General features: G+C 38.5%; 2 protein-coding genes across 5 annotated transcripts in view; one reads left to right on the forward strand and one right to left on the reverse strand.

The window, feature by feature from the left end:
• COL10A1 (collagen type X alpha 1 chain) overlaps positions 1 to 10,731 on the forward strand; it is a 41,389-nt gene extending 30,658 nt beyond the window's left edge. The window contains exons 1-3 of one of the 2 annotated variants that reach the window (XM_087773338.1): positions 1,814 to 2,427; positions 3,095 to 3,250; positions 8,711 to 10,731. In XM_087773338.1, the coding sequence (XP_087629464.1) occupies positions 3,112 to 3,250; positions 8,711 to 10,602 (2,031 nt within the window). In that variant the 5' untranslated portion in view covers positions 1,814 to 2,427; positions 3,095 to 3,111 and the 3' untranslated portion in view covers positions 10,603 to 10,731. Of the gene's footprint in view, positions 1 to 1,813; positions 2,428 to 3,094; positions 3,251 to 8,710 lie in introns of those variants that run through there. The other variant, XM_087773339.1, reaches the window with a different exon arrangement.
• NT5DC1 (5'-nucleotidase domain containing 1) overlaps positions 1 to 22,256 on the reverse strand; it is a 155,477-nt gene that overhangs the window by 127,221 nt on the left and 6,000 nt on the right. For all 3 annotated transcript variants that reach the window (XM_087773351.1, XM_087773349.1, XM_087773350.1), the window contains exons 5-6: positions 21,069 to 21,148; positions 17,283 to 17,364 (exon numbers count right to left, since the gene is read on the reverse strand). In XM_087773351.1, the coding sequence (XP_087629477.1) occupies positions 17,283 to 17,364; positions 21,069 to 21,148 (162 nt within the window). The remainder of the gene's footprint in view (positions 1 to 17,282; positions 17,365 to 21,068; positions 21,149 to 22,256) is intronic.

The raw sequence follows: 22,256 nt of genomic DNA on the forward strand, positions 1-22,256 counted from the left end.
ACAAACAACTTGAGGACAAAGCTTCCTTCTTCAAAAGATTAAAAAGAACTGAATGCACGTAGGGGGAGTAGAAATGCCATCTCAGACATGCAAACATTCTCTGAAAACCACTGGCCAGATTGGGCACGCAAGCTTAATGGGGAAAGCAGGCTTCAGTCTGAAGACCTCTGCAGAGGAAAGAGTTTATGTACAAAAATGGAACATAGTGTTGTTTAGAGGATGCCTGGAAAGAAGAATAGAAGAAAAGAACTTTTCGACAATACATTAAATAAATGACTGCAGCAGTCTTTAAACCACAACATTAATACAGCCCTCTAGTAAGCAAAGGTATTAGCACAATTGTAAGCAGAATAGACTTGATGGTCCATTGGTCTCTTTCAGTACATTAACTTGTGTTCTAGGATATTTGCCATAATACATAAAAGCCAAAAAAGTTGTTACTTGAAGAGTGTGCAATTAAACAAAGACACAAAGCAGGTAAAATTCAGCCCACGTTAACCTGTCATTCCACAGGATAGCCACACAGTTCAGGGCCACCAGCTCAGTCTTTTGGTTGAAAAGGTAATAGGTGTCCCTTCTGTACCTACCATGCATGAGAACTCACAGTAATGCAGATTATTTATTAGTATTCCTATAATATAACATGCTAGTACCCTTGCCTGATTACAATATTTCTACAATTGGTATTAGGATATGGATGCATACACGTTCTTCTGCATTGATACTGTTTGTACATCAGCAAAAGGCTCACCAGACATCTTCCACAAATGCCATAAATTAACTTGAAAAGCAGAATACCTGCTCATTTCATCAGGACAGTAACTTGTAGCACATGCTCAGCTTCCTTTAGTAACCACGCAGATACAATTTATCTTTGTTTTTCCACTAATCTTTGGTCCAAGGGAAACAAAGAATTTCAAACACATCCAAAAATCTAATTCCTACAAGACTGAATACAACATAACAATGTCAAAGAAGTCTGCAATTGGCAAAGGAGTTTTAATATACAGATAATTTATAGATAGGTATTTTTGCTGAGGATGTTTGATAAAAGCAAAGTGCACTATATATTTAGTTCTACACTTTCATCCTAAATGAGAAATGTTTGTTTATTCTCTCTTATTTTGCCCTTTGATCTTAAATAATGTTTCAGAGTCACAAACAATTTGAGGACCGAAAATTACTGCCCTTTTACTACTAAACACTAGTCAAAGTGATGCTGAAACATTGTAAGTTTCCATTATTTATTCAAAAAAGAAGTCACAATGTGTGGATACAGTCTACTAAGCAAGATTAATTTAACAAACTTTCTTAACGGCTAAAACCAATCTACAATCTGAAGAAAAAAGAGAGAAGCTGTAATCAAGTTTGATCCATGAACAGTAAAGCAGCAGTAGTTTACATTTACTAAACTGAAACCATTTAATAGGAACAACGTGCAGCTAGTAAAGGTACAGCAATAACTGCATGTCATTGAACAAACCTTAAAAAAAGTTAATTGCTAAATGCAGGAAAGCTCAAAAAAGCCCCACCAGCCCCAAACATCAGCCTGTATCACACAGTTGTGTATTTAAGCAGTATGGATTTCAATACATTTATTGCAACTAGATACAATGAAGTTCTCATTGTGTAAGGTAAGCTTGCATTTCAAGAATTCATAATACAGGAACATTACTTGCAGAATACATCCTATAGTACTGTAGTAGTACTGTACCTCCAGCATCAAAACAGAAGCCTAGAAACATAACGTGAAGATAGCAAACTCCTAAAACAATAACTGCTTAAAAGTAATCAGGCTCTCACACAACTCCCTTATTAACATCTTAATTGATTGTAAGTTCTCCACTCATATCCCAATGAACAATTACTCACATAAGTAGTCTCTACAGACTTTAGTGGGGTTACTCCTGAAAGTAATAGCTCAAAGTTCAAAATGTATAGTTCTTTCCATAAACCATTTACAGAGAAATCCAAATGAAGCACTTCGAATTACCAACCTTACTTACAAGTTCATGATTTTTTCCAATGTTACCTTTCTCAGTTCTAAAGACAGAAGTGCTGTAAAATTTTAGAAAGTACAAGCTATGAGCAATACAATTTCATCAACAATAAGAAATCCAAGGGAAGAGAAAGAAAAAAAAAAACCAAACAAACACAAAAAAACTTAACAGGATCTAGGATGACTGCCCAAAATAACTTCCCCCACCCCTAAAAAACACACATATACACACAGATAATTACTGCTTACTGATTTTTGGGGAGGAGCTTATGCCCAGCAGTCACCCAGCTAGGGGGAAAATTGTATAAATACTCAAGGGTGACACTGGAAATCATCAGCTTCTGCTCACTCACCAGTGGCAGAAGAACTCCTCAATAGAGGAGGATTCACTACTCTACCACTCTGCATTGGAGCTCCACTACATTTTGGTATGTTATGATTTCATTTCATTCTATTTGGTTTTGAAGGTAACTTCCACAGGATACACGTTTTCTGGTTGGGGAGGGAAGCGGGGTGATATTTAAGGGCCATTGACAGCATCCTTACTGCCACTGGGGCTATCTGAAAGGCTACAGACAAAAGCCTGGTTTCAAGCAAGGCAATGTGAGATTTTTGCCACTGATGCTGAAGGAGCCAGGACTTCATGCTTCATTTGCTATAGCATTAGACAGAGGCAATAAGGTCGTGGTAGAGTATCTATGTATTTCCACTGAAAACTTTTCTTCATTTCAGGGGTTTTGATATATGCAATGCCTGAACTTACACTAGGGCTCCAAAAGTAACTAGGAAAATAGTCACTGTTTCTGAAGAGAGTGGTTTTAAACAGGCTGGCATCCATTTAAAATGATTCTTTTCCTAAGAGTGAGACTATTGCCTCTAAACTATCTATACAAGAGCTCTATCATTCAAAGTGAAAGCAATAATGATTCCCTTTTTCTTAGAGGATTTTTCACAACTAGTGAAAGCAGGAGGAAGTAAGCACAAAATAATGTTACTTTTAATACCAATACTTTAAGAAAACTCATTTAGTCATGCACAAGAAACAGAACTGATCGTATTTTCTTTATAACAAACTTTTTCTCCACTTTTTAACAGAGAACGGATTTGGAAACATGCATTTACAAATATCCTTACTGCTGCTGTTTTGTCTGAACATTGTCCATGGTAGCGATGGATATTTTTCTGAGCGATACCAGAAACAATCCAGCATCAAGGGGCCACATTTTCTACCATTCAATGTAAAGAGTCAAGGTAAGTTTACTATTTTTTGATAACAAAGTAACACAATTATTCCTAGTGGGTCAATACATGAACAAAAGCTCTTTGTTTATACTATTGGTATTCAACTTTCACTAACAGTTTAGCTTTATTAAAATAATGTCATCACTGCAGAAAGAACTGGCAGTGGCTCTGGCAGTTGCTTCGTATTCACAAAGATGCACGCTTGTCACAGACAATTTTTTTTTTTTTTTTTTTTTTACACAATAATCACTAAAGGCATATAGACCAGAAACAAAATCACAGCTATATATCTGATCTTCAGTAGTGGGAATAATACAACATGATTATGTGCATAATTATGTACAACATGGTAATTATCCTCAGATTTTTTGACTTAGCACTGGGGTTTCTAACAATAGACGTGTCATCTACAATATTCAGAAACAACTTTTACATATTCTGTCATTTTATCTCTACTCAAGAGAGACCTTAGGTATGAATTTAAATACATATCTGATGCATATGGCCAAATGAAGACCTGTTTAAAGTCTAGAAAGGCAAAATAAATTGATATATAGTCATAAAAATATAACATAAACCTCTACATAGTTTTTTCATGAGTGATTTAGGCTTATACTTTAATTATCAGACTAATCTCATAGTAATATAACAATTCTAGCTTTACTATAAAAAGTTCTCTTCATTTCATAAATCACTCTTATTGTACAGGGAATATATAATTGCAATGCTATACATTGTGACATCTTATTTCTGGGTATCCTCTCTGTCCTTATAAGTCAAACGGGTGGCTACACTTAGTGTTTGAAACTGAGTTCTATTTTATTTTTCCATGCTTAGGCCAAAGCTTTTTTTAAAACTTGAAATCAAAACTTCTGACTTCCTAGGTTCTGGTTTTATTTGATGAATTGTCCCCCAAAGAACGATCAGTAGTCTCTATTCAAAGTTATCATCACTAAAATTAAGAGAACCAAATTGTAAACATCCTTTCCCCCTAAGAACAATATTATTTTCTTTCAGACATCAACTGGTTATTCAGAATAGCTTTCACTTTTGCTGTATCCCATCTACTTTTAGTTGTTAAAATCGTACTTGGGTAGAAATGAGGAAGCTGATTGAGGGACTCAGAAAACAGGATTTGCAAATAAGCTTCCCTTCACTAGAAAAAGGACATTTTAGGCTGTATCTGCATTAGAAAATAGGGCAGCACAACAGAAGCAGCTCTGGAGACCAGAATAGTTGCTGCTCAGGACATAGCATCCACATTACCTTCATTTAGGAGGTTTCATTTCAGAACAGCTCTAGTCTGATCCTATGGACTGGATGCTCATGAGCAGCACACATCAAGTCCAAAGATGCCGTCATGGTCTCACCTCAACCAGCTCCAGCCCACATGCTTCAAGAACGCTCTGCAGTAAGAGCCAAGTGAAAGCAGCATGGCTGGGAAATTTACCCCCCCTAAAATGTTCTTCTTGGCTGTACCAAAATACTGTCACAGTTTCATCCCTTGCCTTCACCACAGACTTTCTGGAATCCTACCAGCACTCTCAGATTCAATTTAGGTACCTGTACATAAACAGCTACTCTGAGGACTTACTAACTGGAATTCCCATTGGGTTAGAGTTGCATTTCCTCCCTCTCCTCTCATTAACTTTTCATATTGTTTTTCCATGACTTTATTCAGAATCATTTACATATTTATATAATTTTTAAGTGAAGTACAATATTTACTTGGTTATCCTCTACCATACTTCACTTACTTCTCTTCTCCTTGTACTCTTTTTTTCCCTTCTGTAGAAAACATTTGGAAAGGAGGAAACTAGCAGCAAATTAAGAAAAAGGAAAGCGCAGGGTAGACAGAAAATGGGGTGAAAAGGGGAAATGAATTTTCCTGAGCTAAGTTTTCACCTTATATACTAACACAGAATCTAATGCGCATGAAACTTCATATTTAGAATGAGAATGATTATATCAACGTGTGAGAAGTGTAAAATGCTGTCTGTTTAGGAAAAGTAAGAAAGACTATATACTAGACCTCAAAAGCAGGAACAGCCTACAGTTTTACAGACGTAAGAGTCCAGTCACTCAAAACTGCTTGACAAATCTTCATTTGGGGAATATGCATCAAAATGGATGACTGGAAAATCACAGCTATTCTTCAGTTTGGAAAACAAGCATCCTATAGAAAGTTTTTAGAAGAGTTTAAAGTGGGTAGACTGTTAGAGATCATCATTTCTAGTCTGAGACGAACATGGAAGAATAAAACAGGAGACTACAGAACCAAAGTCATCTAACTATATTGTCCAGTGAGTTAGTCCATATGCAAGTAGCTCAAGTAGCATATGGCAAGCTTTTAATCATGGCTTACTTTTCCTGTTTGGTCACCAAACATTGGCTTCTAGATATTTAGTTACCAGTAAATTCTCCTTTTGTTTTGTACAGGTTTGTCAAAAAGCAGCCTGGAACTAAAATTTCAGTCTAGGCCCAAACTGGTGACACAGGACAATATGTCATAGATCATACAATTTCTTTTGGCAATTAAAACCTATTAAAGCTTCATTTAATTTGGTGAAATTGTTTTAACAGTTTTAAAAATCTTATTCTTGACAGCTCTCCCATCAGAATATACTCTCCTTTTCTGTATGTGTTTAGTGTTACCATGCTTTAAATATAGCAGAACATAATTTTTAAACCAGTAGCTCTTTGGCTTCAAAACTTTGAAAAGTCCTAGTTGAGAATAATCATTGATTTAAGTTTAGCTGTTCAGCAATGCTTTAATAACCCATTATTGCAGGTTATGTTAAAGTCTTCATACTTAATTCAATACACAAATAGGGTTTGACTGCACTTAGAGAATGTAAACCAATTGTGCATCAAGATATGTGCCAAGACATATAAAAGAATAGCCAACCACTACTTCAATTTTCATAGCAAAAATCCTACTTCATTAATGTGTTCAGCTGTCAGAGGACTTACCATTGTCTCTAGACAGCACAATTACCAGACGTTTTAATCTAAAAGCAGCACAACTTTGAAACAATATAGCTCCTCACAAAAAAATCTCTATAACAACATGAACACTGACAAAGCCTTTAACATCTTACCTAAAAAGGCAGCATCCACCAATTTGTGAACTTAGGACTGATATAAAGTTGCATCCAAAACATGGTAAAAAACAAGAAAGAGAAGCACTCTGAAGCTGAAGTCTTATGCAATTTGCCACCAAAAAAAAAATTAGATCAAGTGTAATAACCACATGTTACTTAAACACAGCTGAATAAAATGAAGGTTGCCCCCCTGCAGAAATTAAGCTCACTCTGGCTGCTAAAGAACAAAATACATTTGGTAGGCCTGGACATAGTCTGAGTTACTGTTATGGAAGAGCAGACCCGGCTGGGGTCACTGTTGTCTTCTGCCAAAGTACCCACATAAATGCTTGGGTTTGGATTCGATGCAGTTGATGTAAAAACCTGTTTGTATTTTGCCCCCAGTGCTTTACAACTGAAACAGCATTAGCTCAGGAACCTGTTCAGGCTCTGGTCTGACCTGCCTGTGTTCTCTGATGCGAACAGACAGTTTTTGAAGTTCTATCCATAGACAGAACCTATGGAATAAGTTCTCCAGTTGAGTAAGCTGTTTTCTCTGATGGCAGCTCTCTTATGTGTGGTAAAGAGAAAATGTGTAATGTGTAAAGAACATTTATGTGCCACTTCTACTGCAGGGTAAATGTTAATTCTGACAGGCTTAAGCCTTTTCCAAATTATTTTTCATACGATGTAGTTCTTAAAATTTGCCATGTCTTATGTTACCTATATAACAAGAAAACCAACTTGCAATTGCACCCTACTGAATCTGGGAGTTCAGTAGTAAGAAATCCAACAATATCAGTAAGATACCAAAGACTGCACCAGACTTGTCACTGGTACTCACAGATTCCACAATCTCCTTTGCATCTGAGAAGGATGTGTGTTTGCATTTTCAGTTTGTCAATAAACCACAGACATTCCTTTCTTCCTGTGTGCAGGATTTTAACAACTATGTTCTTTTTCATTGCCTTAAGGAGGATAAGATAGGAAGGTGTGCAAAATAAAGTGATATACATTTGTGCTGATTGTATGCACCAGCAAAAAAGAAAATGCACTCTCTACACTTGGTAGATAAGAACAATTTCCCTGGCAATATAGGAAGAAGGCAACCTTGCAGATCCAATATCAAACCAAAATCAAATGTATTTCATATACACATCTCTCTTTTTAAAATACAATATGTACAAGAATAGTCTTCTTCCTCCATCTCATTTTTGGTTCATCAAGACTAACCACAGACTGGAAAAAGCAATTTACTATCTAAAAGACAGCAGAACCGTCATTGCATAAACTTTCACATATATACATACACAAACACACGCTGCTCTCTTTGTAAGAGACTGAAATGCAAACTTTAGCTGATCCAATTGTTGATCTTATCAATCTTTTCTAAATAAGCATCAAATAGAATATGTTGCCATTATAAAAAACAGAATCCAGGCGCTTCCTATATCACTCAGTTTTTCTTTTTAAAATGAGCTCTTAAAGTAACGTTGATCATAGGTATGGTATTTCGTTCTATAATGCTGCCAGTTGCTGCAAACTACTGAAGTAGTCTCACAATATCCATGCTAATCTTGTCTGTAAGGTCCTACAAATCAGCATCCTAATTCCAACAAGAAGCTGCAAACTCCCCCAAAGCTCACAGAAGACTAAGCAGTGAGCTTGTTTGTTTATTCCTCTATTTGTGACATTTGGTTAAGTGGCTCCACCTGCTGTTTTGATAACTAAGAAAATGAAGTAGTATTAAAAACCAACACAATGCTGGAATTCTGACTGCAGTAAGATGAATTATCAGTTGTGACATTGCCACTGAGTGAAATTTTTATGGCAAACAAAAAATCTTTAAGAAAATATCTGAAAATCTTATGTTTACAAAAAAAAGAGCCATGGCCCACTTTTGGAAGTGTGAGGGGGGGAAAGAACAAAAATCTCACTACTTAAATATAGCACCAAGTAGTTTCAAAAAAGCAGCTACACCTGCACAGGAAGCTTTCTCTGCTTTCACTCATCTTTAAGATGCAAGTCTGATAACTTGCTAAATCAGTCACCTGTGGTTTTTTTTTCTTCCTTAATAGTTTGCATCTACTTGCACAGCATCCTTTAAGCTCTCTGATGACCCTAAATGTATTGAAGCCAAAAAAATTTCTAGAGGCCTTGCTGCTCACAGCACAACTCCAACACATTTGCACTTGTTAATTATTCTTTTAAGAGCTCTGAGACACTTTCGCCCTGAACGTCAGGTTCTCAGTGATCAATCACAGTATTAGAAACTTGACTTCTGAGGTTCAAATTAAGTCAACCCTTCACACATTTCACCACCATGCTACAGGTCTGCAAATCTGTTGTAGCTGCCCTGGTTGACCTGGTTTCCTCTCTCTCTCAGGTGTGCCGATAAGGGGTGAACAAGGACCCCCTGGTCCTCCAGGCCCTATTGGACCAAGAGGACAACCCGGTCCTGCAGGAAAGCCAGGGTTTGGAAGTCCTGGTCCCCAAGGCCCCCCTGGTCCCCCAGGACCACCTGGATTTTCTGCAGTTGGAAAGCCAGGCATGCCAGGTCTACCAGGAAAGCCAGGAGACAGAGGACTAAATGGTGAGAAAGGAGAAGCTGGACCTATTGGGCTCCCAGGCGCAAGAGGGCCACAAGGACCCCCTGGCACTCCTGGCCCTGCAGGACTGTCTGTTCCTGGCAAGCCAGGACCACAGGGCCCTCCAGGAGCTCAAGGGCCGAGGGGCCTCCCTGGTGAGAAGGGAGAGCCAGGTATCCCTGGTATAAACGGACAAAAGGGAGAAAATGGATATGGTGTTCCAGGCCGCCCGGGTAATAGGGGTCTTCCAGGCCCACAGGGGCCCCGGGGCCTACCTGGTCCTGCTGGGGTAGGGAAGCCTGGTGAAAATGGTCTTCCAGGTCAGCCAGGTATGAAAGGTGACAGAGGTTTACCAGGTGCACCCGGAGCAGCTGGTATCCCAGGTCCCCAGGGTCCCCCAGGAGAACCCGGAGAAGCCGGTGTTGGCAAGCCTGGGCCAATGGGACCACCGGGAGCAGCAGGCATCCCTGGAGCCAAGGGACACCCTGGACCTGCAGGCTTGCCTGGATCCCCAGGTCTTCCAGGATTTGGAAAGCCAGGATTGCCAGGGATGAAGGGACACAGAGGGCCTGAAGGTCCTACTGGCCTTCCAGGACCTAAAGGAGACCAAGGCCCAGCTGGTGTGCCAGGAGAACCAGGGCCTGCCGGGCCACCAGGAAACATGGGCCCTCAAGGACTCAAAGGCTTGCCTGGCGAGAATGGCCTACCTGGACCCAAAGGCGACATGGGCCCTGCAGGCCCCCCAGGATTCCCAGGAGCCAAGGGTGAACGAGGTCTACCAGGATTAGAGGGAAAACCAGGATACCCAGGCGAGCAGGGTCTTGCTGGTCCTAAGGGACACCCAGGTTTCCCAGGTCCAAAAGGCGACACTGGCCATGCTGGGCTACCTGGCTTGCCTGGTCCAATGGGTCCACAAGGAGTTAAGGGAGTGCCAGGGATCAATGGTGAGCCAGGCCCCAGAGGGCCTTCAGGAATACCTGGGATCAGAGGCCCCATCGGCCCCCCTGGCCTGCCAGGAGCGCCTGGTGCGAAAGGTGAGCCAGGAGCACCGGGACTGCCAGGCCCAGCAGGTATTTCTACAAAAGGCTTAAGTGGACCCATGGGACCACCTGGACCCCCCGGGCCTAAAGGCAACAATGGAGAGCCTGGCTTGCCAGGCCCCCCAGGTCCTCCTGGTCCCCCCGGCCAAGCTGTAATCCCACAGATGCCTGAAAGCTACGTTAAAGCAGGAGAGTCTCGGGAGGTATCAGGAATGTCTTTCATGAAAGGAGTAAACCAAGCTCTTACAGGGATGCCAGTGTCTGCTTTCAGTGTCATCCTCTCAAAAGCCTACCCTGGGGCAACAGTCCCCATCAAATTTGATAAAATCTTGTACAATAGGCAGCAACACTATGACCCCAGAACAGGAATCTTCACCTGCAGGATCCCTGGACTGTACTATTTCTCCTACCATGTACATGCAAAAGGAACAAATGTTTGGGTTGCACTGTACAAAAATGGTTCCCCAATCATGTACACTTATGATGAGTACAAGAAAGGATACCTTGACCAGGCTTCTGGAAGCGCTGTCATCGATCTCATGGAGAATGATCAAGTATGGCTCCAACTGCCCAATTCAGAATCTAATGGCCTCTATTCCTCTGACTACGTTCACTCTTCTTTCTCAGGTTTCCTATTTGCTCATATGTAACAACATCCCACTTACACTATCCTGACACTCTCTTCTTCAGACCATTTTAATGGGGCACTGATCTGATTCATCACTAGCAGGTCATGCAACTTCAATTTTGCAACAGAAAGGGACGAGGGAGTGAGAAGGTGGAAGAGATTGGTTCAAACCTAGTAGAGTAATATTGTATGTTTTTAGAGAACTGTCATAAGAAATTTGTTTCAAATGATGATCAATTGTCCAAGTGAATGCAACATTAAAATTTTATGAATTAATTTAATGCACCAGTCTGTCTTTTTTTTTTTTTTTTTTTTTTTTTCAAAAAAAGGAAAAATCAGAATTTCTAACTTCTCATAACACATGAAGTAGTGATTCCAGGACTCTTGATCATACTTCACTACACTTGAATTAAGTGAAGGTATTATTCAAAGTAAACAGTCTCAGATATAGCATGGTCATCACAATGGACAGATAATATACTTCAATAACATTAGTCTGCTATCTGTCAGCTTCATCTTTACGCTATCAAACAGGAGTCAAGAAAACACAACTTTAATACAGTGCATACCACGTCACAGTTTTAATTTATTTCCACTTTTCTTATTAATGAATAACTACCTTGCAGAAAGGTAGATTTACAAATTACTGCCTGTTACTGAAGATCTAAAGCTTTCACAGTATGAAAAAGCAACCAGATTTGAAGCCTAAAAATCTACTCAGCTTTCTTTGATGCACACTTTGGAATCTGCAGCAACAAACTAGTTCAATATTTTTTAAGCTCCTAACATTCTGTAAAACTACAATGTTCAGAGTACAGTAAAACAACTATCACCAAATCCAGAAGAACACATCTTCACAAGAAGAATATTCTTCACAAGAACATATCTTCACAAGCACGCAGTCACTCACAAAATCACAACAGCTTTACCACCCCAAAATTGGAGACAATCTTTGCACTGTTTTTCCCTGAACAGTTCATGCCTTTAAAACACGATACTCTTGGGACTATATTTTACTTAAATGGTAAATGTATCAGATGATGACAATAATCAGTCAGTAGACATAATCATATTTACCATACCTACATACACTCATGTCTCAAACACATCAGACATTACATTCATCTGTTATGGCACTATGAAAAGTTAATGGTATAAAGTAAGGTAGCTTAGTAAAATTAGTGCTTGTAAATTATCAAACCATAATAGCTTGATCACACATTTCTTCCAATGACAGTTAAGATTCACATGTTTTAAAAGTATCATGTACATCAAAACCTTATCAACTCTTAAACTATTATTTTAGCTTCATTTTTTTAAATAGAAGTTTTTAATCACTTGAGCTAAAAGTACATAGGCCTATGTTTAAAAGTTTTGTGATATCACCATTTCTTCATGAAAGCAGAACCTGAGGCTTGCTAGATTGCATACATTTGATCAACAGTTTCCCAAGTACTTGATAATATATTGGGATTAATAAAAAAAGTGAGGACACTTTTAGGTTGATCCATCATTAGCAAAACTATATAATGTTCTGGAAACTGTGAAGAACTACCAAGAAAGTAACTTTGCAGAATTGTTTTTTCTCCACTTATTAAGTGCTGCTGGATAACGAAGCCTGTGGCTTAGGCTATACTTTGGTAAAATAATAAGTGCTTAAGTAGAGAGTGTAACGTGAGATCTGCTTATTTTAGCAGCCAAGTAGACCTAGGCAAGCAAATTGGTACTACTATTATAAACATTGCACACAAATATTTGTATGGAAATAATACAGCGGACAGTAACACAATTAATAAGTAGCAATCCTGTGATACTTTTCTTTCAAGCCAAAATAAAACTGAAGACACTTGAGTCTGAATTGTCTGTCCCCACTTTTCTACCTTCCTGTTTTAGGCCAAATATTAATTACAGGTCTCCTAAGAATTCTCTCTTCTTTGCACTAAAAATGTTTTCCTATGCAGTCACTCACATTCAATAGCACTTTCCAGTATGCAAACATAGCATGTGCTGCTGCCAATACATTCAACCAATCTGGCACTTTTGTTTCAGAAACAAATAGAGGGACTGGGTACTGGAACTGGAAAACACTGCTCAGTAGTTGTAAAGTTTCTGGTTAATTGCTTTACATCTGAAATGTATGCCATAGCACATGTTTAAAATTGTTGGAGATGCCTGGTGCTCAGCAGTACATTACTGTCCTGTGATTCCAATTAACTAGTTTCTGCACAAGAAACTGGGCCTAGACAGTATTCTTAAAAGCATGGTTCACCAATTCTTATCATCCATCCACTTTAAATCAGGTTTTGTCCTTTAACATCTTTGTTCCTCAAATGAGCACATAGGACTTCAATTAAGTCTACAGCTTAGTACCTCAGGCCCGTCTTTTTGAAGGCTATTCATATTTTTTTAGACATTAAGCCATTAAGAAAGCACCTCTTAGCACCGAAAAGCTAGAGATTACACATCAAATTGTGGCTTAAGCGCAACTTCCACCTTGATTTTAGCTTTGGATTCTCAATTTAGAGGGAACCTTGAGAAGGTCCGTAAGATTTTGAATTTTTTTTTTTTTTAATATTTTCTCCACATGAAGATCAGCAATCTACCTAAAGATAAAGCTCTTCCAGAAACCACATCTTTTCTGGATCATGGGCATTAGAGGAAAGGAAATCCAATATGAGATTAAAATGAAAACATAAGAGCCTGTAATAGTACAAAACTCGCTTCCAAACGCTTCAAAAAGATTTGTGAGACAAATTTCAGTAGCTCTTAAGTGTTCAAACACATGAAGCGCCCAAATAATCCCTTCTGTATTTAGCTGGAAAGCCCAGCAGAGAAGTGTAACAAATTTGTTTGCTTCTATCTTTGTTGCCATTTTCACAATTAAGACAAACAACGATCTCTCATCTCTGGACTACATCAACATTAGGAATTTGTAATGTTTTGCAGAATGTTTGGAGGATTCTTTCCTTTTGGCCAGAAAAGCATCTTTGCTTTTTGTTTGCTGTATTTGAAATTGCATATAAAGAATATAATGCACATATCACAGACATCTAGATCCACTATCTTCTGCCAAGACAACAGGGTAATAACAAACTTGCAATCAAAAAGCGCGTGTGTATGTGTGTGTGTGCACGCGCCTTTTCAGGGAGAGAATGAAGTAGTTTAGAAAGATCCAAAATTTTCCTCCCCAAAGTAACACTTCCTACACATCAGCATGCCACTTCAGAATACTCAGCAATCACATAAAAGACAAAAAAGCAAGTTACTAAAAAACAGATTTTAAGTCTAGCATTTTCTTTCTCTGATAATTTTCCTTTTTGTAAAAGACAGTCAGTGACAAATTTCTCAGACGCATCCTTGAAACCTGAGAGTAGATCCCATCAAGCCTTTTTATGGGTAATTTATGAAGTCTCTGCTGCCATATTAGCCATGACCTTTTTACTTCCAAAATGAAATATAATCATATGAACTGACTGAAAATATTACAAATATATCATTTTCACTATATAACCACAGATGCTACAGTTTTCAGAAGGGTCAGGGAAATGATAGGGAAAGACAATCATGGAAGACAGAGAGAAAGCAGCCTTGGAGAGAAGACATTTTACAAAATTCTGCTTGAAGAATTTATATCAGGCAACTTCCTCCTACAAAAACTATTAATTTTTCTGTCCAAAAAAATCACCAAATCTGAAATTTTTCATGTGGAAATAATTATACAGTACTTCAAGCTCTCATTACTCCTCTAAAGATCAAACTTTGCTTCCATAACGTGTGGTGGACTTTTATCCACATATTAATAGTGTAAAATACATTGTCACATGCGATTTCTTTTAAAATTGCTCTTTATACTAATTTGTATAGAATATAAACCAAGTGAAACACATACAAACTAATGTTAACCACCTTAAAGCTGCAAAATATTCCAGTAATAAAGACTTACAAAAAGGATTACTCAAATAATTTAATGCTCAACTTGGATATCAATTGCAGAGGGCATTCTTGCAGGTATTATTAGGTAAGAAATGACCATTTTGAAAATACAAATATCTGTGTTCATTGCTATCTAACATGCTTTTCTGATAGTATTAATAAATTCCCTCATATTTTTTTGGAGTTATTCTTCGGAATGGAAGATGTGAATAACACAAGACTATTTTGGAACCCTCTCACTCTCCCTCTGCAAGCCTCAGTGCTTTACTTCTTTACAAGTAGAAGAGTGGGTTAATACCCTTCATTAAGCTGAGTCAGGACAATCATGACTACCTGAGAGAGTCATCCAAAAAAAATATCATAGGGCAATTATCTAAGGCAATTACCATAGCTAAGACAATGAAAAGCAAAATCTACCAGACACCTGATTATGATCAAAGAAATCATGTGAAAAAGAGAAGGGACATAGAGAAACAAGGGCATACTGACAACAAACCAAAGTGACTTGCAAACACTTATGGATTTCAAAAAATAAAATGGTCAGTCGTTCTGCTCCATCACTGACAATGGCACTACTAAGACAGCATTTTGACTTGGGAACTTTGCGTCTCCTCAACTGACCACTTAATAAGTTTGCTTTAGAAATTTTACCTTGACTAACTGTTAATGAGCACTGCTTTTCTCAGAAGGGTTAAACCCTCTATAAGACATTGAGGGCATGGAGTTAAGTCAAGAGGCTGTGGTTTTCAGACAGTGGGGCTTCCTGGTATGTAGACGTTGTGCTGGAGCCAGGTTTAGGAGTTCCCTCAGGAAGTTATGCTAAGCTTGAAGCCGAGGAAGAAAAAAAAAAAAAACAAACCAAAAAAACTCTTTGGCACAAACTTGTGGCAGAAGATTAGTACCGCTATTCTCATTTCACAGAGGGACCTGAAGCAAAAAGAGATACTCCATGGGAATATCACAGGTAAGTGATACAGGAAGAAATTCTCTGATTCTTCTGACTCCCTGTTCAGTGCTTTAGCCACTAGACCACATTATTAAAAGGAAAATAAGACCACTATGAGGCTTTTCAAAGTGATGTATGACGGAGCATAGTACTTTCATGTACTGAAATATCTAAGTAGTGTGTACAACCTGCATTGTTTTACCTCTGATTTTACAGAGCTTTATCCAAAATAACTCATGCCTGTCAGTTACTATGTTTTCTTATATTTTTAACACTGTTGTACATGTGCCTCATGACTTTTATAACAGAGATTCAGGTGTATTGAATTAAGTACCAATTCTGATAGCAGTTAGAAAGGATTAAGTCATATCACACATTTGTTTGTATGCAGATTCCGTGCTTACATACACAAATAAGTACCGGATAGGTCGGTATACGCATAAATGTACACATGTACACACAAGCAGACACTTATAGAAATAAAACGAAGCTATTATCTCCGATTTCAAAGATCAGACTAACTTCTGTTTGATCTAATTAATTTCTAAACAACACTTTTTAAAATCATTGTTTTTGCCAAACACTGCATGATCCACACCTTTTAAAACAAAGAGCTTTCATGATTTGAAAAAAAGAATTAATAAAAACACTAAAAAAATAGTTACAGTTGATTAGGATTGGTTTCATATTGGCAGAAAACAAAAGATATGCTTATTTCATGTACGAATGAGTTCCTAGAGGAATTCTTAACTACCAGTCACAGTCTAAGCTCCAATGGAAACACAGTAGCAACAACAAACAAAAACATTTCAGGAATATCTCCCTGTCTTTTACAATATGCATCCTGACATCAACTTCTATTCTTGTTTGGAACCTCTCTAAGACAATTTTGTTCGAAAGGAATACAGAAAGTAGTACAGCTCTGGTGAACAAAAGGTAAGTTTTAAGATGGTCCAAACTACACCTGTGCCTAACGAACATTGCATTAACAGAGGTAATTCTATCAGAAAATACTATCAGCAAAATTATACAGAACTCTGAACTGATCTGCATATAATCTTTTTACAAAAAAAAAAAAGTTAAAAAGAATTTAAATTAATTGTGCGCACATGCAAGATGATTAACCTTTATTCTCAATTTATTGTTTTATATGCCCAATAGAAATTCAGAAGTTAAGTCTGTGAAGGAGGAACAGCATTTCTAGCAGAAAACTATGCAAGATGTCTTCCAACTCTAATTTATATTACAGTATTATAAGGTTGGCTTTGGGTGGAGGAAGGCTATTAAAAAAAAAAAATTCCTCTGCAATTTCTAGTAAATTTATAACAAAATAACAGAAGTTAAAAAGGTTTACAAAACAGGAAAACAATCTCCTCACCATTGTGTCAATACTACATGAGGAATTCAAAACTAGAGCACTAAAGAAAATTACCAAATATTAGTTACTACTTAATTTTTTTTTCCAATGCATTTCTGATTTTATTTAGGAGTATACCACCACGAGGAATAGAATCAAAATACAGTTCAAGGATGTCCACATTACCATACCAATCATGAGAAGAAACCATTTTTCCTCTAAATTCAGTGAAGTAGCACATCACAAGTTAAAAATAGCAAAACAGTTCCAGCTAAACTAAATAGAAATAGTAATGATAAAGATATTCTATTTCAGGATAAATATGTGTCTACCATACAACTATTTGTAAGCTTGAAAAGTAAAACTTGTGTTGAGTAACTTAGAGGGTACTTGCAAATGTATTTGTTCTGGCAAGCACATGTAGTATTTCCATCTAGTATAGTAAGTTTTCAGTGAACCCACTTACCTTTAAAAGCCGATATTTTATAATTGTGCTGGATAGCAGCCACCATGTCCTTCCAGAAGTCATATTTTTTCTGACCATCATGCTGTAAGTGTCAAAAGGAACCTAGTCATTACATCGAGTATCAGCTATTTCGAGCTTTCATCTTGAAACAGTGACAGGAATCCCATTAATAAACAAAAGTCTTTTGAAAATGGAGTAAAACAGTCTCAGACAGTAGTATTCAGGAGATCGGGGCTCAGTACCCAGCTTGACTGTGACCTTTGGGTAACCGCAGACAAATTATGTCCCTACTTCAGAAGGATATGGTGGGGTGGGGGGAAGAAGGAGAAAGGAGGATTCATATTTGTGAGGAACTCTAAAACATTAGCGCAAAAAGGGGCATTAGGCAGAACAGCAACTTACTGAATGAGCCATCCCACTGACATCTGGGAAAAAAGTGCTTAGACCTGCAACTAATGTACTTAATTAGCAGGTTGACATTATCTACAGCCTGGTACTCGTATCACCGCCCACCCTCAGAACTGGCAAACCCCTTTGCTATAATTTACAGGTAATGCCCTTCTGCCAACAGCTCCACCCCAAACGCTGCATGAAATACTCATCCAGAAGCTAGACTGAGCAGCACGGCGTTACATTGTACTCTGAAGACAGCCAAACCCCAGCTCTGGCAGAAGGACAGGGGAAGGTGATCTGCGCTCCTGAACGGTCTCTCGCCGTTCCTAGGAAGTCTCCCAGAGCTCCAGCTGACCTCAGCTGCCCTTTCAGCATCTCACCAAGGCAGAGGAAAAGCTTCTCAACCAGCTGAGCCCCACAGCACTCTCAAACTCCACAAATTTTAGGAGTGCTGAATTAAACACAGATGCTATTACGCAGCCAGCCAATATTACAGAGCAGAGGATTAGCTATGGAGCCTGTAGGAGGTGCCCAGAGTCAGAAGGTCCTGGGCAGCAGCAAAGCAGGTGGTATAGTCTCTTTCAGTTTGTACACCATGCGAAGTATCATGCAGTGTTGTTACAGGCTTTCCACACCCACACTAGGATAAATTTCAATGCAACTGTTAACAGATTTCATGGCAATGCCCTACGTGTCCTGACCACTGCACTGATACCTGAATAATGACACATTTTGTAAGCATAAAGCATTTTCTAGAGAGGGAAACATTCAGAAACTGAAAAAAAAAACAAACACAAAAAACCTTAACATCACCAACCAAAAACATGTAGTTTACATATACTGAAGTAAACTGCTATTTCAGGTCTAATCTGCCGTGGAGGCTTCCAGAAGAAGGGTCTGCCCTTAATTTCACAACGAGCAAGTCACACAAACAAGGCCTTTTGTGCACAACTGACAAGCACTATGGCAGCCTGCTTATCATCCACTGGCTTTACAGGTTAAAAGCAGGGAAGATACAATGCTGTGGCTTTTACCTTTTTTTTTAATCCACTCCTATAGCAAACTGCCACAGAAATGCATAAAAGGACTTAACAGAGAGAAAAGCTTTCATACGCATCAAACTCCAGTTAGCTGCTAACCAAGGTCATTATTCAAAGCCATGTTCAGGAGATGCTAGGGAGCACCTATCCGTGTAGCAGTAATGGCACTAACCTTGGGACAGACGGATTCAACTGCCCGCTCCCCTCATACTCCACGTGGCTGATGTGCTCCTTAGTTTGGGGTTTTGGGGTTTTTTTTTTTGTTTGTTTCTTTTAAAAAAAAAATCAGTGCAATGAGCAACAGTTCCTCAGAGTGCTGTTTTGAGGACAGATGGATACTAGTTTAAAAGTGGGTACACTTCCTTCAACACATTTGACCTCAGAGAAGACTAAAATAACTGTCAAACTAATTCCTTGCAAATCTACAGCCGTTGCATATGAGACGTACAAGAAAACAGACTGATTCCCAGAAAGTAGAGAGAAAACTGTGTGCATGCCCATGCAGTCCATCAAGATTTTGGCAGTGATTATCAAATGTAACTTCATTAGCTGAAGTATCAGACAAAGAAGTATTTTGTGTAGAGCTTCAATCTGAAGATCCAAAACACTAAGAAGATCCTCTGCTTTGTCTGAAAATACATAAGAGTTCCGGCTTTGGACACAGCAAAACCAGATTCATTCTTAACAGGGTAGATGGATGCAGCCCAGCATCCAACTCATGTCTAAACCCATTTTGAATCCAAACCTAGCAGTTCTCCCATCCTGTTTCCAACAGGAAGCGCTCCTGATCCTAGAATGTTTTCTGAAAATGATAAGAAAAGAGCCCTTACTAAACAGGCTCCCAGAACAGGAAACAGAAGCCTCTACTTCCTTTCAGAAATGCAGAGGAAGAAAATGTGACAGTTTCTAACCCTTAGGATGCAGCATGTTGCAGGCATGAGTGCGGGAGAGCCCTATCACCTCATGCTTTGCACCTTTCTCATCTGGTTGATGGTAACATCCCAGGGAATTACTGTGGCCCTCCTGCTGAAACTGGGACAACGTCCAGTAAAATATTCAAGAGCTGCTAGCTGATAAAGAGGACGCATGACCCACTTCTGGTAGCTCTCTGGAGGAACTGCACAGGTTTAATTCTCTCTGGCTGAAGACAGCACTGATCCAGGGTCAGTGTTCCAGTTTGCAAACTAGTAACTGAATGTGCAAGCTTATTACACATATGCTATAACATGCTTTCTCTCTCAATAAATAGGTGATTTGTGCCGAGTCTAAATTAAACATAAAATGAAGTAATACAATACAGGTGTCACATCTGAGAGAGGTTTCTAAGCTGCGAACAGTAGAGGAAGGAGATTAATCAGGCACAAAATTAAGAGTCTTATGGCGCACCTGTCCTCAGTCCTTCCTGATAAGCTAGCTTTAGCTAACTCTTTATGCAGCACTTGGACTTAGGCAGCAATCTACTCAGCCTGCTATCTTGGAGTGGAGGGTAAAGCATCAAGCCAGCTTATACCCAAAGGGATCCCAGATAACCATCTCACAGCTCTGGATTTCACTCTGCAGACAAAGTTTAGTATTTGCAATTTTCAGTGCTGCCGTGCTTTGATACCTTTAGCCCGAAGATTACATCAGTACTCTTTTGACAACAATATACCTACTGTATGAGAAGAACCCTCTCCTACCCCCAGCTGCACACAAGTTAAAGATTCAAGCCTTCTTTAACACAACCAGATCAACTAGCATCAAACTTCAAAGGTAGGATTCAGGACATTCTATCGATCTAAAAAGCACCGAAAAATGTTCAAGTAATTGTATTTTCCACCTTGAGAATTTAACTTCTTGTTCAGCAGAAAAAAAAAAATATGGATACTATTCTAGAAGTATATTTACACCTGTGTACACAGATCAATATATTTAAGACAAAAACAAGTTTAAAAAAGGATGGAATTAAGCTTTCACTCATTAACACCTTGCAAATTAGCAAACTATTATTCAGAAGACTTACATTAGATTTAATTCAAGTATCATCGTGTATAATTAAAGGAGATTTTAAGAACTATATTCTGCGTATCACAGAGTAAACTTGACAAAACAGTGCATTTCTATTCTTATCCTAATTATTTGTGCCCTCTTGTGGAAGTACATTTATTTTTAACATGCCATGTAGCTCACAACTAGCTTCAGAGACAACTTTAATACACTAAGTCTGACATGAAAAATTCCAAACAAGAAAAAAGCTGAAGATGTCGATGTTGTTCAATACACTATCTGTATGCATTTAATAACACATGCAAGAAGTGTGTGGGGAGGAAAGAAAGATAACGCAATACTTAATTTCAAACAATGCAGTTCTTACCTGATCTAAGCTGTCCACAACCCTTGCACACAAGAGAGCTCCTGGCAGGTCAAAATAATTATCATACAAATAGTATTTAGCTGGAAAAAAATAATAAAAGAATTTCTCCGGTTTTTTAATCTTTATTGTATGCTTTAATCACAAATAAAAAAAATACATTTAAATAATAGTATAAGCTCCTATTTGGATTTTACTGCTAATAAGCATTATCTGCTTCCCAATTTTTGTTAGCCTTTATTCCCACTTCTGATTCTCATAATTGGCAACTGAAAGTTGTTCACGTATATCAAGGCAGTGAGATTTTAAAAATACATTTTAAGGTTCTAAAAGTTAAGGTGGAAGAGACTGAGGAAAACCATGAGTTTTAAGGGTCAGGGCAGTAACACTCAACTCTTCCAAAACATCTATTTCCCTAGCAGTGGCAACAAAGGGAAAGGGTTTGAGAAGTTGTTTCAGAAACATTTGGACAGGCCTTACACATAGTTTTGTCCTTTGCACGCACATGCTGCAGACAGCACCTTAGCCCAAGGGGAAGCATGCCTACATTTTTATGTGAGGCCCCAAAACGGAACCAAATCAGGAGGGTCCAAATGTCCCCCAGACCGAGGTCATGTTCAACAATAATTTCCCAGGAGTGAAATGACTTAACCAGTACTTTTTTTTTTGTATTCATGATCTTGTCTGTGCTGTTCTTAAATATACCTAAGGGACAAGTCATCAAAACAGGGATTAACATTCACAAGAGAGACCAAGTGCACTTTTTGATAAATAAGAAAGGTTTCCTTTGGTCATATAGCAAACGTGCTTTTCTCTTCTACCCTGTTGCAAATGATTACCTGCAATTTGGAGTAGGCATCACAAACAGGTTTATGTCCGGAGAACCTTGAGGAAAATCTCTTCATTATAGGACAATGCAACTTAACTGAGCACTTTATGTGTACTACTCACAATTGCGAAGATCAAAGTAAAACGGAAAGGAAGCACAGAGCAAGAACACAAATCTAGCCACTGTGCCTTCAAAGTGACTTCTATCTTAAAACCAGGAAACTTCAACTGCAGGAGGAGAAGTTTTGTTTCCAGATCCTCTCTGTTCTTTGCACCTGCACCAAGGCCTCCAGTAACAGCACTAATGGTAATGAGTCAACAATTAAGAAAAAAATCAAGATTTGCCAAATATGTCCTAAATGA

Source organism: Nipponia nippon, unplaced genomic scaffold (assembly GCF_047370975.1).
Source record: "Nipponia nippon isolate SJK-2023a ecotype South Korea unplaced genomic scaffold, ASM4737097v1 scaffold_4, whole genome shotgun sequence".
NCBI classification, from domain to species: Eukaryota; Metazoa; Chordata; class Aves; order Pelecaniformes; family Threskiornithidae; genus Nipponia; species Nipponia nippon.